Source organism: Trachypithecus francoisi, unplaced genomic scaffold, assembly GCF_009764315.1.
Source record: "Trachypithecus francoisi isolate TF-2019V2 unplaced genomic scaffold, Tfra_2.0 Lachesis_group11, whole genome shotgun sequence".
NCBI classification, from domain to species: Eukaryota; Metazoa; Chordata; class Mammalia; order Primates; family Cercopithecidae; genus Trachypithecus; species Trachypithecus francoisi.
In genome coordinates this window covers 85,809,903-85,823,766 of record NW_022681456.1, presented here as the reverse complement: position 1 = coordinate 85,823,766, position 13,864 = coordinate 85,809,903, and the positions used below count along the sequence as shown (strand labels likewise).

Below are 13,864 nucleotides of genomic sequence, written 5' to 3'. Positions count from 1 at the left end.
AAATATATTTCCTTGCCATACCTTGAAATTGCCCTGCAAAGTTTATGTGGGAAAAATCCACATTCTATAGAGATTCCCCTTTCCCCTTTGTTTTTCTTCCTTCCTTTCCAGATCCAGGAGATAATCAGCTAAGAGCCAGGCACCCTTTTAAGTTCCATAAGAAACATTTTACAACCTGCTCTCTCTGAAGTCCCCTATCTGAGCGCTTCCTCTGTACAGTAAAACTTGGTCTCCACAATCATTTATCTTAACCTGAACATTTCCTTTGATCCCAGGTCTTCAGATAAACTCAACCAATTGTCAATCAGAAAATGTTTAAACTTACCTATGGCCTGGAAGCCCCCTCCACCCTGCGCTTTGAGTTGTCCTACTTTTCTGAACGAAACCAATGTATTTCTTATGTGTATTGATTGATGTCTCAAGTCTCCCTAAAATATATAAAACCAAGCTGTACCCTGACCACCTTCAGTACATGTTCTCAGGACTCCCTGAGGGTTGTGTCACAGGCCATGGTCACTCATATTCGGCTCAGAATAAATCTCTTAAAATATTGTACAAAGTTTGACTCTTTTTGTCAACAACAAGAACACATCCACTTGCTGAGTGAGTGGCACCCCCCCCAACTCCACTGGAGAGAAGCTCCTGTACTTGGGACCCTTCCATGACTCAACCTGTGTATCTCTTCATCTGGCTGTTCATTTGTATCCTTTAAAATATCCTTTGTAATAAATGGCCAAATGAAAGTAAAGTGTTTCCCTGAGTTCTGAGCTGCTCTAGCAAATTAATAAAAAACTAGGAGGGGATTGTGGGAGCCCCCAATATACGGTTGGTCATGTAAACTGGCCCTACTTTATTGATAACAGACTGTCAAGTTGCCTCGTATGTATAACAGCCAAAACTGTGAATCATGTAGTACAGGCATATGCAATAGAAAAGCTTCAACACTCAGAACCAATGTTTCCTCCCCATGGAACCAAGAACACCAGAACATTACCAGAACTTGAATACTGGAACCCTTTCAGAAGTGAGGGGTCTGTTGGCCAGGAATATCCAGATCTAAAATCCACCTAAACATACCTTATCATAAATGGTCAAATTTGAAGCCCTCCAATTAGACCCTGCCAAGCCAACATTCCTAATACTTTCCTTTGCCCTCCAACCACTTAGGACTTGCGCCAGACCCCAAATCAAGGAGACAAATTTGAGTTGCACTTCCTATCTCCTTGCTGGTTGGCCTCGCAATAAAGCCATTCTTTTCTCAAAAGCTGCTGTTATAGTATTGGCTTCTATGCATGTCAGAAAACAAGCCTGTTCTCTTAGCAACAATCAGAAGTATAGATGACAACCTATTACATGTGATTAGCACCTGAAGGAGGCAGGGAGCCTCATGGGACTGGACCCTCAACCAGTGGGACCTGATGCCACCTCCGGGTAGAGCACGTCAGAACTGAGGTAAGTTAGAGGTTGCATGTGGTGGCTCATGCCTGTAATCCCAGCACTTTGGGAGGCCAGAGCAGGTAGGTCACTTAGGTCAGGAGTTCAAGACCAGCCTAGCCAGCATGATGAAACCCTGTCTCTGCTAAAAATATAAAGATTTAGCCAGGTATGGTAGTGCATGCCTGTTGTCCCAGCTACTTGAGAGGCTGAGGCAGGAGAATTGTTTGAACCCAAGAGGCAGAGGCTGCAGCAAGCTGAGATCATACCACTGCACTCCAACCTGGGCAACAAAGTGAAACTCTGTCTCAAATTTTAAAAAATAAATAAATAAATAAAATTGAGGTAAGTTAAAGGACACCCAGTTGGTGTTCACTGTAAAATCTGGTGTCCGAAATGTTCTGTTGAGTGACTGTAAGAGAGTGGGAAAAGTTTTTTTTCCCAAAATGGGAAAAATAAATCATTAAAATTTAATGCATTAACAGAAAAAGGATAGAAACTATATGAATACCCAGATAGTTATAGGAAAAGCGTTGGATAAAATTCAACATCCATTTATTATTTTTTAAGAAACTATTAACAAACTAGGAATAAAATGAAACTTCTTCAACCTGACAAAGTATCTACAAAAACCTAGAGCAAACATCCTACATACTGATAAAACATTGGAAACTTTGCCTTTGAGATCATGAATAACACAAAGATGATTGCCAGGTCAAATTCTAGCAACATTGTGCCATAGCTCTTAGCCAATAACGTTAGACAAGAAAAAGATAAACACTATGCAGACTGAAAAGGAAAAAACAAAATTGACTTTATTCATAGATGATTGTATACAAAAAATCTGCAGTAATCTACAGATAACCTGTTGGAATTAATAAGCAAAGTGGCTTGATAGAATAGAAACATAAAAATTCATTTTATTTCTACACGCCATCAATTAAAAATAGTTTTTTTAATTTTAAAGGGTTACTAGTTACAATGTTGTCAAAATTTTTAAATACTGCTTTAAATATAATAAAAGATTTATAAGACTTCTATGAAACCCTTTTGAAAGATATAAAATAAGACTCAAATAATGAAATAGATATTATACTACTGTTTTGGAAGAGTTAACATTGTAAAGATTAAAATTACCCTCAAACTGAGCTACAGAGTCAAAGCAATTGCAATTAAAATCCCAACAGTTGTGTGTGTGTGTGTGTGTGTGTGTGTGTGTGTGTATGTGTCTGACAGAGTCTCACTCTGTCACCCAGGCTGGAGTGCAGTGGTGCGATCCTAGCTCACTGCAACCTCTGCTTCCCAGGTTCAAGCAATTGTCCTGCCTCAGCCTCCTGAGTAGCTGGGATTACAGATGCACGCCACCATGCCTGGCTAATTTTTATATTTTTAGTAGAGACGGGGTTTCACCATATTGGTCAGGCTGGTCTCCAACTCTCAACCTTGTGATCCGCCAGCCTTGGCCTCCCAAAGTGCTGGGATTACAGACGTGAGCCACCTTGCCCAGCAAAAAAAATCCCAACAGTTTTTTAATGAAATATGACAAAATATTTATAAAATTACACAATGCATTAGCCAAGAACATCGTTAAAGAACAAAGTAAGAATTCTTGCTCTATCAAATATCGACTTAATATAAAGAAATATTAATTAAAACATGTTAATGATGCAAATATGGACTAATAACAGACCAATGGAATAACGTAGGATAACCAGAAAGAGACCTACATGTATTTAGACCCTTGAGTTATGATAAAAATGACAATGAAGAACAGTGGAGAAAGAGTAGACTTTTTAATAAATCATTCTGGAAAATACAAAAATCATATGGGAAACAAAAAAAAAAAAGTAATCCCTACCTCACAACATCCACACAAATCAATTCCAAATAGATTATAGAACTAAACAGAAAGCAAAATATACTGTTTAGATGAGTCTGGACACAATAGCTCACACCTATAGTCTCACCATCTTGGGAGGCTGAAGCAGGAAGATCACTTTATCTCAGGAGTTCGAGACCAGCCTGGACAACATGGCAAAACCCCATGACAAAAAAAAAATTAAAAAATTAGCCAGGTATGGTGGCACACCCCTGTAGTTCCAGGTACTTGAGAGGCTGTTGTGGGAGGATCACTTGAGCCTAGGAGGTTGAGGCTACAGTGAGCAGAAATTGTTGTACCACTGCATGCCAGCCTGGGCAACAGAGCAAGACTCTGTCTCAACAAGGAAAAAAGAAAAAAAAAATTTTTTAAAATTGGGGCACTTTGGAAGGCCAAAGAGGGCAGATCACGAGGTCAGGAGTTTGATACCAACCTGACCAATATGGTAAAAACCTGTCTCTACTAAAAATACAAAAATTAGCCAGGCGTGGTGGCAGTTGCCCGTAGTCCCAGCTACTTGGGAGGATGAGGCAGGAGAATCACCTGAACCTGGAAAGTGGAGGTTGCAGTCAGCCAAGATCATGCCACCGCACTCCAGCCCAGGTGACAGAGTAAGACTCTGTCTCAGAAAAAAAATTTAGCTGGTCATGGTGGCTTACGTCTATAATCCTAGCACTTTGGGAGGCTGTGGCAGGCAGATCACAAGGTCAGGAGTTCGAAACCAGTCTTGACAGCATGGTAAAACCCTGTCTCTACTAAAAATACAAAAAATTAGCCAAGTCTGGCAGTGTGCACCTGTAATCCCAGCCACTAGGGAGGTTGAGTCGAGAAAATCACATGAACCTGGGAGGCGAAGGTTGCAGTGAGCCAAGATCACACAACTGCACTCCAGCCTGGGTGACAGAACAAGACTCCATCTCAAAAAAAAAAAAAAGGTTAAAATATAGAAAGGTATCTTTATTATGTCAGAATAAGCAAAGTTTTTTTTAAAACACCATCAAAAGAAACCACTAGCCATAAAGAAAAATAAAAATAATCACATTAAACTATTAATTTTGTTCTATAAAAGGTACTAAAGAAGAGAAAGCCACAAAGTGAAAAGAGACATTTGTAACACATATAATGACTAAGAATTTGTATACTTGGTATCTAGAATAGATGAAGAACTCATGTGAATCCTTACTGAAAGCTCCATAAAAATTGTCAAAAGCTTGAACCAGAATTTTACAAGGAATAAATTCAAGTGGCAATGAAAATATGAGAGGGAGTTCAACCACATTAGTAATCAGGGAAATGTAAATTAAAACCTCAATGTGTTACCACTATGCATCCATAAGATCAGCCAAAAGTTGTAAAGTCTGACAAAACTAACATAATGAGGACTTTCATAAACTGCTGGTAGGAGTGAAAGTGGTGCAACCACTTTAGAAAACATTTTGGCAAATATGAAGATATGCAAGTCCTAGGACTCAGCAATTCCACAGCCACATATAAACACTAAAGAAACTCATGCATATGCCCCAGGATAATTATTAAAAAAAAAAAAACTGTTAATAGATGCATTGCTGACAATCCCCAAACCTATTAACCTACTAACCCATTAATATTAACAAATGTCCATTAAGAGTATAATAGATAAATTTTGGTACAAGTCCTACAATAGAATATAGCACCAAAATGAACAACGTGCAGCTACACAGTCACTGATGTATCTAAAAACATAATATTGAATAAAATAACCCAAGCCAAAAAAGAAAGCCTACAGAAAGATTCCAGTTAAGTTTAAAAGCAAGAAAAACAAATTATATTTTATTGGATGCACAGTTAAGTGGTACCTTGTAAAGAAATGTAAGGAAGTAATGATTATCTCTAGGCATGGAGAGAGTTGCAGTCAAAAAGGGCTTTCTGGAGGTGTGGCTATCCTCCATTAAGTGGCCTGAGAATTTGGGGGCCTATCTGGGATTTGCATTCTCCTCTGGGGAAGGGTCTCCGGTCCCCTCTCATAAGGAGACGCACCCTGCTGCCTTGTTACAGTGGCCTCAGGGGCTAGGGATTGAGACCCACCTGGTGTGACGAATAAACACAGACTCTCAGCAACATGGAAGGAAAAGGCCTACAGATACCACGGTGACCAGACAGCTGTGCACAGACCAAGGTAAGAAAAGCTGTGGGGGCAGTGAATTATTTCCTTGGTGGCCGGGACATCCTTGAGGTTGAAAGTGTGTGAATGAGATGCACAACTGAGTGTGAAGTGAGTCTGGAATCCAGATCTGCGGTTCCATGGTCTCCTCATATGGCTTATGGTGGTTTGCCTGTTGTGGGGTTTATACTGACCCACCAATGCTAAGAGGGATCTGAAAATTCCTGCGAGGAAAGTGGCCAGAGAAGGACAAAGCAAAAGCTGAAGAGTGCAAGAAATCTCCAATGCGGGGGTTGAGCCTATAGAGAAAAAGTGCAAGAAATCTCCAGTAATGGGGGTTGAGCCTCTAAGGAAAAGGGTGCAAGAAATCTCTAGTAAGTGAGGTTGAGCCCCACAGACTCAGAAAGAAACCTCCTTCATGATGGGAAATACACCAAGTAAGACAAAAGATAAGAAAGATTATAAAAATAATATTTTTTATAATTTTTTAAAATGTAATATATTTTTATAATTCTGATAGTCCCCTAGGCTTAATGTTAGAATATTGGAAGGATAATGAAAGGACCAAACACAAGAAAAAAAAACAGCAAATGATAAAATACTGCTGTTTCATTTGGACCAGGGAACCTATCCTTAAACCCCCATTTTTCTGGCCAAAATTTGGATTCAGTGAAGACTGGATCTGTCAACTTTTAATAGTCCAGTCTCCCAAGAAGAGATAGACTATGCCTTGTGCTGGCGACAGGGACCTGTCCTTCTCTACCCACTAAAAGCTGTAAAAGATAGACACAAGTCAGAGAATGCTTCCCCTAAGGAAGCTGAAACTCTTACCCCTGACCAATCTATGCCTTGGGACCCACTAGACCATCTTCCCCCACCAAATCCCCCTAACTTTCCTCTCCCTCAAGCAGCTGCTGTCCCAGACCCTTCCCCTGCTCATGTTATTCCTCCCCTCTATAATCCTGAGTGCCATCCTTTCAGAGGACTTCAGTGTGAGATAGAGCAGTGCAAAAAGGATATCCAAAATTTCCCTTTCCTCAGTGCCTCCAAGGAGTCTGCTCCAACTCTCATTCCCTTAAGGGAAGTACCCCTTGGAGGAGGAGGCATTGGCTTTATAAATGCTCCATTAACTAGTTCAGAGATCTGAAACCTGAAAAAAGATCTGAAGCTGCTCTTGGATGACCCCCATGGAGTGGTCAGTCAAACTGATCAGTTTTTAGGATCCCAGGTATATACTTGGGCTGAGTTAATGTCTGTCTTAGGTATCTTATTCTCAGGAGAAGAAAGCAGCAGGATACACAGGGCCACTATGACCTTTTGGGAATATGAACACCCTCCCGGTCCAAACGTCTCAGCAGCTGAACAAAAATTCCTAGCCCAAGATCTTCAATGGGATAACAACAATATAGCCCATTGAGGAAATATGAAAGACCTTAGAGAGGTAATAATAAAAGGGATTTGAGAATCAGTACCCCATGCCCAAAATCTTACCAACGCCTTTAATAAACGACAGGGAAAAGATGAAGGACCGATAGAATTCTTAGAAAGGCTCAAAGGAGCAAATGAGAAAATACGCTGGCCTAGAATCAGAAGACCCCCTTGGACAAGGAATGTTAAGGCTCTATTTTGTCACCAACAATTGGCCAAACATTACAAAGAAATTACAAAAAATAGAAAACTGGAGGCCGGGCAAGATTGGTCACTTTAAAAGATGATGTCCCGAATGGGAAAAAGAAGAGAAAGGCATCCCACTTATGGCTTTCAGTGAAGACTAGGGAAGTCAGGGTCTCTATCTTTTTTATCTCGAGTCCCATCGAGAGCCCTTGATAAATTTAGAGGTGAGACCTAAACCCAAGCTTATTACCTTTTTAATCGATTCAGGGGCAGTTCACTCCTCAGTTTGCTACATTCCATCCAGTATAACTTGTTCACTTGAAGAACTTTTTATCTCAGGGATAAAAGGGGAAGGATTTAAAGCAAAATTTTAGGCCGGGCGCAGTGACTCAAGCCTGTAATCCCAGCACTTTGGGAGGCCGAGACGGGTGGATCACAAGGTCAGGAGATCGAGACTATCCTGGCTAACACGGTGAAACCCCATCTCTACTAAAAAATACAAAAAACTAGCTGGGCGTGGTGGCGGGCGCCTGTAGTCCCAGCTACTAGGGAGGCTGAGGCAGGAGAATGGCGTGAACCCGGGAGGCGGAGCTTGCAGTGAGCTGAAGTGAGCTGAGATCCGGCCACTGCACCCCAGCCCGGGCGGCAGAGAGAGACTCCATCTCAAAAAAAAAAAAGCAAAATTTTAGAGGAGACAAAACTCAAATATAAATCCGATCAGCTAATACTAAATTTCTGTTAATTCTAGAAGCAAGGACAAATCTATTATGAAGAGATTTAATGCTAGAGTTGGGCTTAGGTCTCCAAGTTAATCATGGAAAATGTATCCCCTCCCTAAACTTACTCACCACCACAGATGAGGAACACATTCACCCAGAAGTATGGTCAAAAGACAGGAATCAAGGAAAGTTACAGATCCCTCTGATTCATGTTAAATTAAAAACTCCTGGTAAAGTAGTAAAGAGAAAACAATACCTATTCCCTTAGAAGCCAGGATAAATTTAAAACCTGTAATCGAAGGTCTTCTCCATGACAGGCTTCTCGAACCTTGCATGTCCTCCTGTAACACTCCAATACTGCCAGTAAAGAAGCCAGAAGGGTCATACTGGTTACTGCAAGACCTTCAAGCTGTTAATCAGATAGTCCAAATTACACATCCTATTATTCCCAACCCTTACACTATTATCAGTAGGAAGGCTAAAGTGGGTTTAACCCTCTTATTCTGTATTTCTTTCCCACCCCTCTCTATTAGTCCCTCATTATTAATGTAACCTAGTCATGCTCACCCCTAACTATTACCTTTCACACTTGCCTTGTGGAGATTTGTCAAGTCAAAGGCAACTCTCCACCTCAGAAAAGTATCTCTGTCCTTCCTGGCTCTCCTCAGATTGGGCATTTGTTAACAGGGATAAGCTAGTTTGGGAAAATTTTGATGAAGATTCCAGTATGAACTGGGAGTCTTGTCCTCCTAGAGCAGAGCTTCTCTGCCAAAGCTGGTCCAATGTTCTATGGAATACTAAAGAGCAAGGATGGACCACCCCAACTAGTACTTGCAGTTTCCTAAAACTATATATTTATTTTGCTAAAGGAGTTACTCCTCCCAGTTGTCAGCTGAACCAATGTAATCCAGTACAGATTACCATCTCTGCTCCCCAGAGTTCTTTCCCTTCATTAAGCCATTTATATGGTATAGGAGCAGAAGTCTCAGGGAACGACCCCATAGGATCCTTTGAAATATGCTTCATTGCTTCCCTACCTCCTCCACCCCTTCTCCCTCTCCTAAATTCTCCTCTAACCAAATCTTTTTTCATTATATACCCAGTGATAAAACCAAAGTAGCTATTGTAGAGGTTAAAGATTTAAAACAAACTAAAGCAATTGAAACAGGATATCAAGATGCAAATGCTTGGCTGGAATGGATTAAATATTCTCTTCATGTGCTAAACAAAAACAACCTGGCTTGTATGACAGGCAAGCCAGAGACCCAAACTGTCCCCTTTCCACTTGGGTGATCCTCTCACAGACTGGGTATGAGCTGTATGGTAGCTCTCCTGGGGTGATGAGTCATGCAAGACTCTCTCACTGCTATTCCCAGAAGCCAAAGGCCCTGCAAATCATCCTCCGAGGACCATCTGGCCTCTCACTTCTGAAGTTTTTCACCTCGTGTCTCGCAAGACAAGGGAAGAATTTAATGCCCCTCTGAGACCTAGCTGGGTGCGGTGAAACTAAGCCCTTCCAAGAGCTTACCCATCAGTCTGCCCTCGTTCATCCCCAAACAGACATGGTGGTACTGCGATGGACCACTATTGGGTACTCTGCCCAGTAACTGTAGTGGCACTTGCGCTCTAGTCGAGTTGGCCATCCCTTTCACCCTAGCATCTCGTCAACACAATAAGAAAGATAATCAGAAAAAAAGAAGTGCCCCCACAGGTCTTTTGACTTTCATGTATATATAGATGCTATTGGAGTTCTGCAAGGAGTGCCAGATGAATTTAAGGCCTGAAACCAAATAACTGCAAGGTTTGAGTCAGCATTGTTCTGGTGGTCAACTATAAATGAAAATGTAGATTGAATAAATTACATCAACTATAATCAGTAGAGATTTGTCAATTATATAAGAGATGCCATCAAAGGAATAGCTGAACAATTAGGCTCCAACAGCCAGATGGCTTGGGAAAATAGGATAACCCTTGATATGATGTTAGCAGAGAAAGGCAAAATCTGTGTTATGATTGGAGTTCAATGCTGCACTTTTATTCCTAATAACACAGCCCCCGAAAGAACAATTTTTAAAAAGCCCTACAAGGCCTTACCTCCCTATCAAATGAATTAGCCAAAAATTCTGGAATCAATAACCCCTTTACAAGCCTCATGGAAAAATGGTTTGGGAAATGGAAAGGAATTATGACCTCAATATTCACCTCCCTTGCAATTGTTATAGGCGTGCTCATTCTCTTTTTTTTTTTTTTTTTTTTTTTTTTTTTTGAGACGGAGTCTCCCTCTGTCGCCCAGGCTGGAGTGCAGTGGCCGGATCTCAGCTCACTGCAAGCTCCGCCTCCCGGGTTTATGCCATTCTCCTGCCTCAGCCTCCCAAGTAACTGGGACTACAGGCGCCCGCCACATCGCCTGGCTAGTTTTTTTTGTATTTTTTTAGTAGAGACGTGGTTTCACCGGGTTAGCCAGGATGGTCTTGATCTCCTGACCTCGTGAACACCCGTCTCGGCCTCCCAAAGTGCTGGGATTACAAGCTTGAGCCACTGCGCCCAGCCAGGCGTGCTCATTCTTGTAGGATGCTGTATCATACCCTGTATTTGTGGTTTAGTGCAAAGACTTACAGAAACAGCCCTCACCAAAACTTCCCTTAGTTCTCCCCAGCCCTATTACGATAAACTCTTCCTTTTAGATGTCGAAGAAGAACAACAGAGCTGGGATATGCTGAGACATTTTGAAGAGAAAAAACTATAAAATTAAGAGGGGGAAATTGTCAAAAATGATAAATTCCTCTTCAAAAGGCCCTAGTCCCTTGTCCTTTGTTTTTAAGACTGACTTCCTTTTATCTCCTTGTTGCTAGTTACCCGTGCTGTAAACAACTCTTCCCGTCCTTGCCGTGCCCTGACATGCCCAGACATGCCTCACACCATAACAGATAGCCTCCCCCTTCCTGCCTAGTTAGCTGTATTCAATTTCAATCATTAGGCAATCAAGTTAGCTTAGATTGTGCAGTTCAACCCCAGCCAATGGGGAAAGAACACAACAGTAGGGCACTGAGTACCTTATGGATAAAAACCCCTGCCCCACCCCACTCACTGTGCTCTTGCAGTTGTGACTGGCACAAGCTGCACCCTTCTGCAGAAGTAAATTTGCCTTGCTGAGGAATTTTCTGCCTGCGTGTTGGTTTCCTTTGTGGCACTAAGCACTTGTTTCTAAGAAGGATTTTAACTTCAATGTTAAAGGCCTTCTTAAATTCTTATAAAGACCATGTAGAGTGTCAGTTTTACATGTTTTTCTCCTATAACTTTCTTGGATTACACCAGCCCTTTAGAAAGAATATTGGACGCGGTGGCTAAAGCCTGTAATCCCTGCACTTTGGGAGGCTGAGACAGGCAGATCACGAGGTCAGGAGATTGAGACCATCCTGGCTAACATGGTGAAACCCCATCTCTACTAAAAAAACACAAAAAAAACTAGCCGGCATGGTGGCAGGCACCTGTAGTCCCAGCTACTTGGGAGGCTGAGGCAGGAGAATGGCATAAACTCGGGAGGTGGAGCTTGCTGTGAGCTGAGATGCAGCCACTGCACTCTAGCCTGGGCGACAGAGCGAGACTCCATCTCAAAAAAAAAAAAAAAAGGAAGAATATTGGAAATACTCATCCAGTCTTACATGGGCAGTGTTGTGAATAATAAAAAAGTATTAACATGAAAGTTCTTACCCATGTCAACCTTCCCATAATGCCTGAGGAAGGCAGACCCACCCTCAAGTCCAAATGAGGGAAGTAGCCTGGAAATTCCAGGCTAGAGCCATCCGAGAGGTGAATCAGGACCTAAGTTAGAGATGGAGATGGTGGAGACAGCACCTGGAACAAAGGAAAAACTTCTGAAAACACAACTCTAGAGGAAGTCTTTTCTGACTCTAGTCAAGAAAAAAGTCTAATCTTTGAAGCTAGGTGGGGGTACAGGTGAACAGTTGTATTAAGAGAACTCAAACTGTGATAGATATGTCAGAATGTATGAAAAAGAGATTATCAGGCCAGTAGCTGGAAAGCAAGAGCAGCCTCCAAAGAATGGGGCAAGCATTGGAAAATCGGTACCAGGACCCACAGGTTGGGTGAGAAATAGGTAAGAAAGAGAGATCAAAACCCAAAAGAGAGGTAGAGATGAATGACAAGCAATAACACGCTAGAATTCAGACAAGGTTGGAAACAGGGCAGAGCATTACAAAAGTCAAGAGTCTCTGAGCATTGCCCTTAGTGAGCACCTCTGGAGACAATAACATGGGTTCCTACTCTTGAAGTTCTTACCACTTCTTAGTTAACATCATGGGGGCTCTGACAGTTCAAGCTTTCCTCAATCCAGGATGACTTTACCACATATATTTTACACTGTTATTGAGAGAAAATTTGCATGTAATTACATTGTACCTACTTTAAGTGTCCAATTTGACAAATTTTGATAAATATGTACATCCATATAACACTATAATCATGATATGAAACATTTCTATCTCTCCAAAAAATTCTTTCATATTTCTTAGCAGTCACTGCATTCTCTCCTGCACAGGGTGGCCTCTGATCTTTTTTTTATATGTTTGCTTGTTTTGTTTTGTTTTTTAACTTTTAATTTGAGGTGTACATGTGCAGATTTGTTACATAGGTAATCTTGTGTCTGGGGGGTTTGTTATACAGATTATTTCAGTGTGTGTTGTTCCCCTCTATGTGTCCATGTGTTCTCATTATTTAGCTTCCTCTTATAAGTGAGAACATGTGTATTTGGTTTCCTGTACAAGTGTTAGTTTGTGTGATGGTTAATACTGACTGTCAACTTGATTGGATTGAAGGATACAAAGTATTGATCCCAGGTCTGTGTCTGCGAGGGTGTTGCCAAAGGAGATTAACATGTGAGTCAGTGGGCTGGGAAAGGCAGACACACCCTCAATCTGGGTGGGCACAATCTAATCAGCTGCCAGTGCCACTAGAATATAAGCAGGCAGAAAAAAATGTGAAAAGAGAAACTGGCCCAGCCTTACAGCCTACATCTTTTTCCTGTGCTGGAGGCTTCCTGCCTTTAAACATCAGACTCCAAGTTCTTCCCTTTTGGAACTCAGACAGGCTCTCTTTGCTCCTCAGCCTGCAGATGGCCTATTATGGGTGATTGTGTAAGTTAATACTTAATAAGCTCCCTGATAGAGATTAGATATAGATATAGATATATAGATATTCCATTAGTTCTGTCTCACTAGAGAACCCTGAGTAATAGTTTGCTAAGGATAATGGCCTCCAGCTCCATCCATGTTCCTGCAAAAGACATGATCTCATTCTTTTTTATGGCTGCATAGTATTCCATGATGAATACGTACCACATTTTCTTTATCCAGTCTATCATTGGTGGGCATTTAGGTTAATTCTGTGTTTTTCGCTATTGCAAATAGTGCTGCAGTGAACATACATATGCATGTGTCTTTAAAATAGAACAATTTGGCCAGGTGCAGTGGCTCATGCCTATAATCCCAGCACTTTGGGAGGCCAAGGCAGGCAGATCACCTGAGGTCAGGAGTTCAAGACCAGCCTGACACACATGGTGAAACCATGTCTCTACTAAAAATATAAAATTGGTCGGGCGTGGTGGCTCACACCTGTAATCCCAGCACTTTGGGAGGCCGAGGCAGGTGGAATCACCTGAGGTCAGGGGTTCACAACAGCCTAGCCAACATGGTGAAACCTCGTCTCTACTAAAAATACAAAAAAAAATCCTAGGATCGAGCAATCCTCCCACCTCAGGCTCCCAAGTAGCTGGGACTACAGATGTACCCCACCATGCTCAGCCAATTTTTTTATTTTTTGTAAAGACAGGGTTTCATCATGCTGCCCAGGCTGGTCTTGAACTCCTGAGCTTACACAATCTGCCCAACTCCCAAAGTGCTAGGATTACAGGCATGAGCCACCATGCCTGGTCAATATTTTGATTAATATAGTTTATTAGTCTGTTCTTGCACTGCCTAAAGAAACACCTAAGACTAGGTAATTTATAAAGAAAAGAAGTTTAATTGGCTCACAGTTACACAAACTTCACACTTCTACATT

At 41.6% G+C, this 13,864-nt stretch overlaps 1 protein-coding gene across 2 annotated transcripts in view; it reads right to left on the bottom strand.

Moving 5' to 3' along the window:
• The window catches only part of LALBA (lactalbumin alpha), a 37,638-nt gene extending 29,516 nt beyond the window's left edge, over nucleotides 1-8,122 (bottom strand). For both annotated transcript variants that reach the window (XM_033223555.1, XM_033223554.1), the window contains exon 1: nucleotides 8,076-8,122. In XM_033223555.1, coding sequence (XP_033079446.1) covers nucleotides 8,076-8,098 — 23 coding nt within the window. In that variant the 5' untranslated portion in view covers nucleotides 8,099-8,122. The remainder of the gene's footprint in view (nucleotides 1-8,075) is intronic.
• Nucleotides 8,123-13,864: the final 5,742 nt, after the last annotated feature.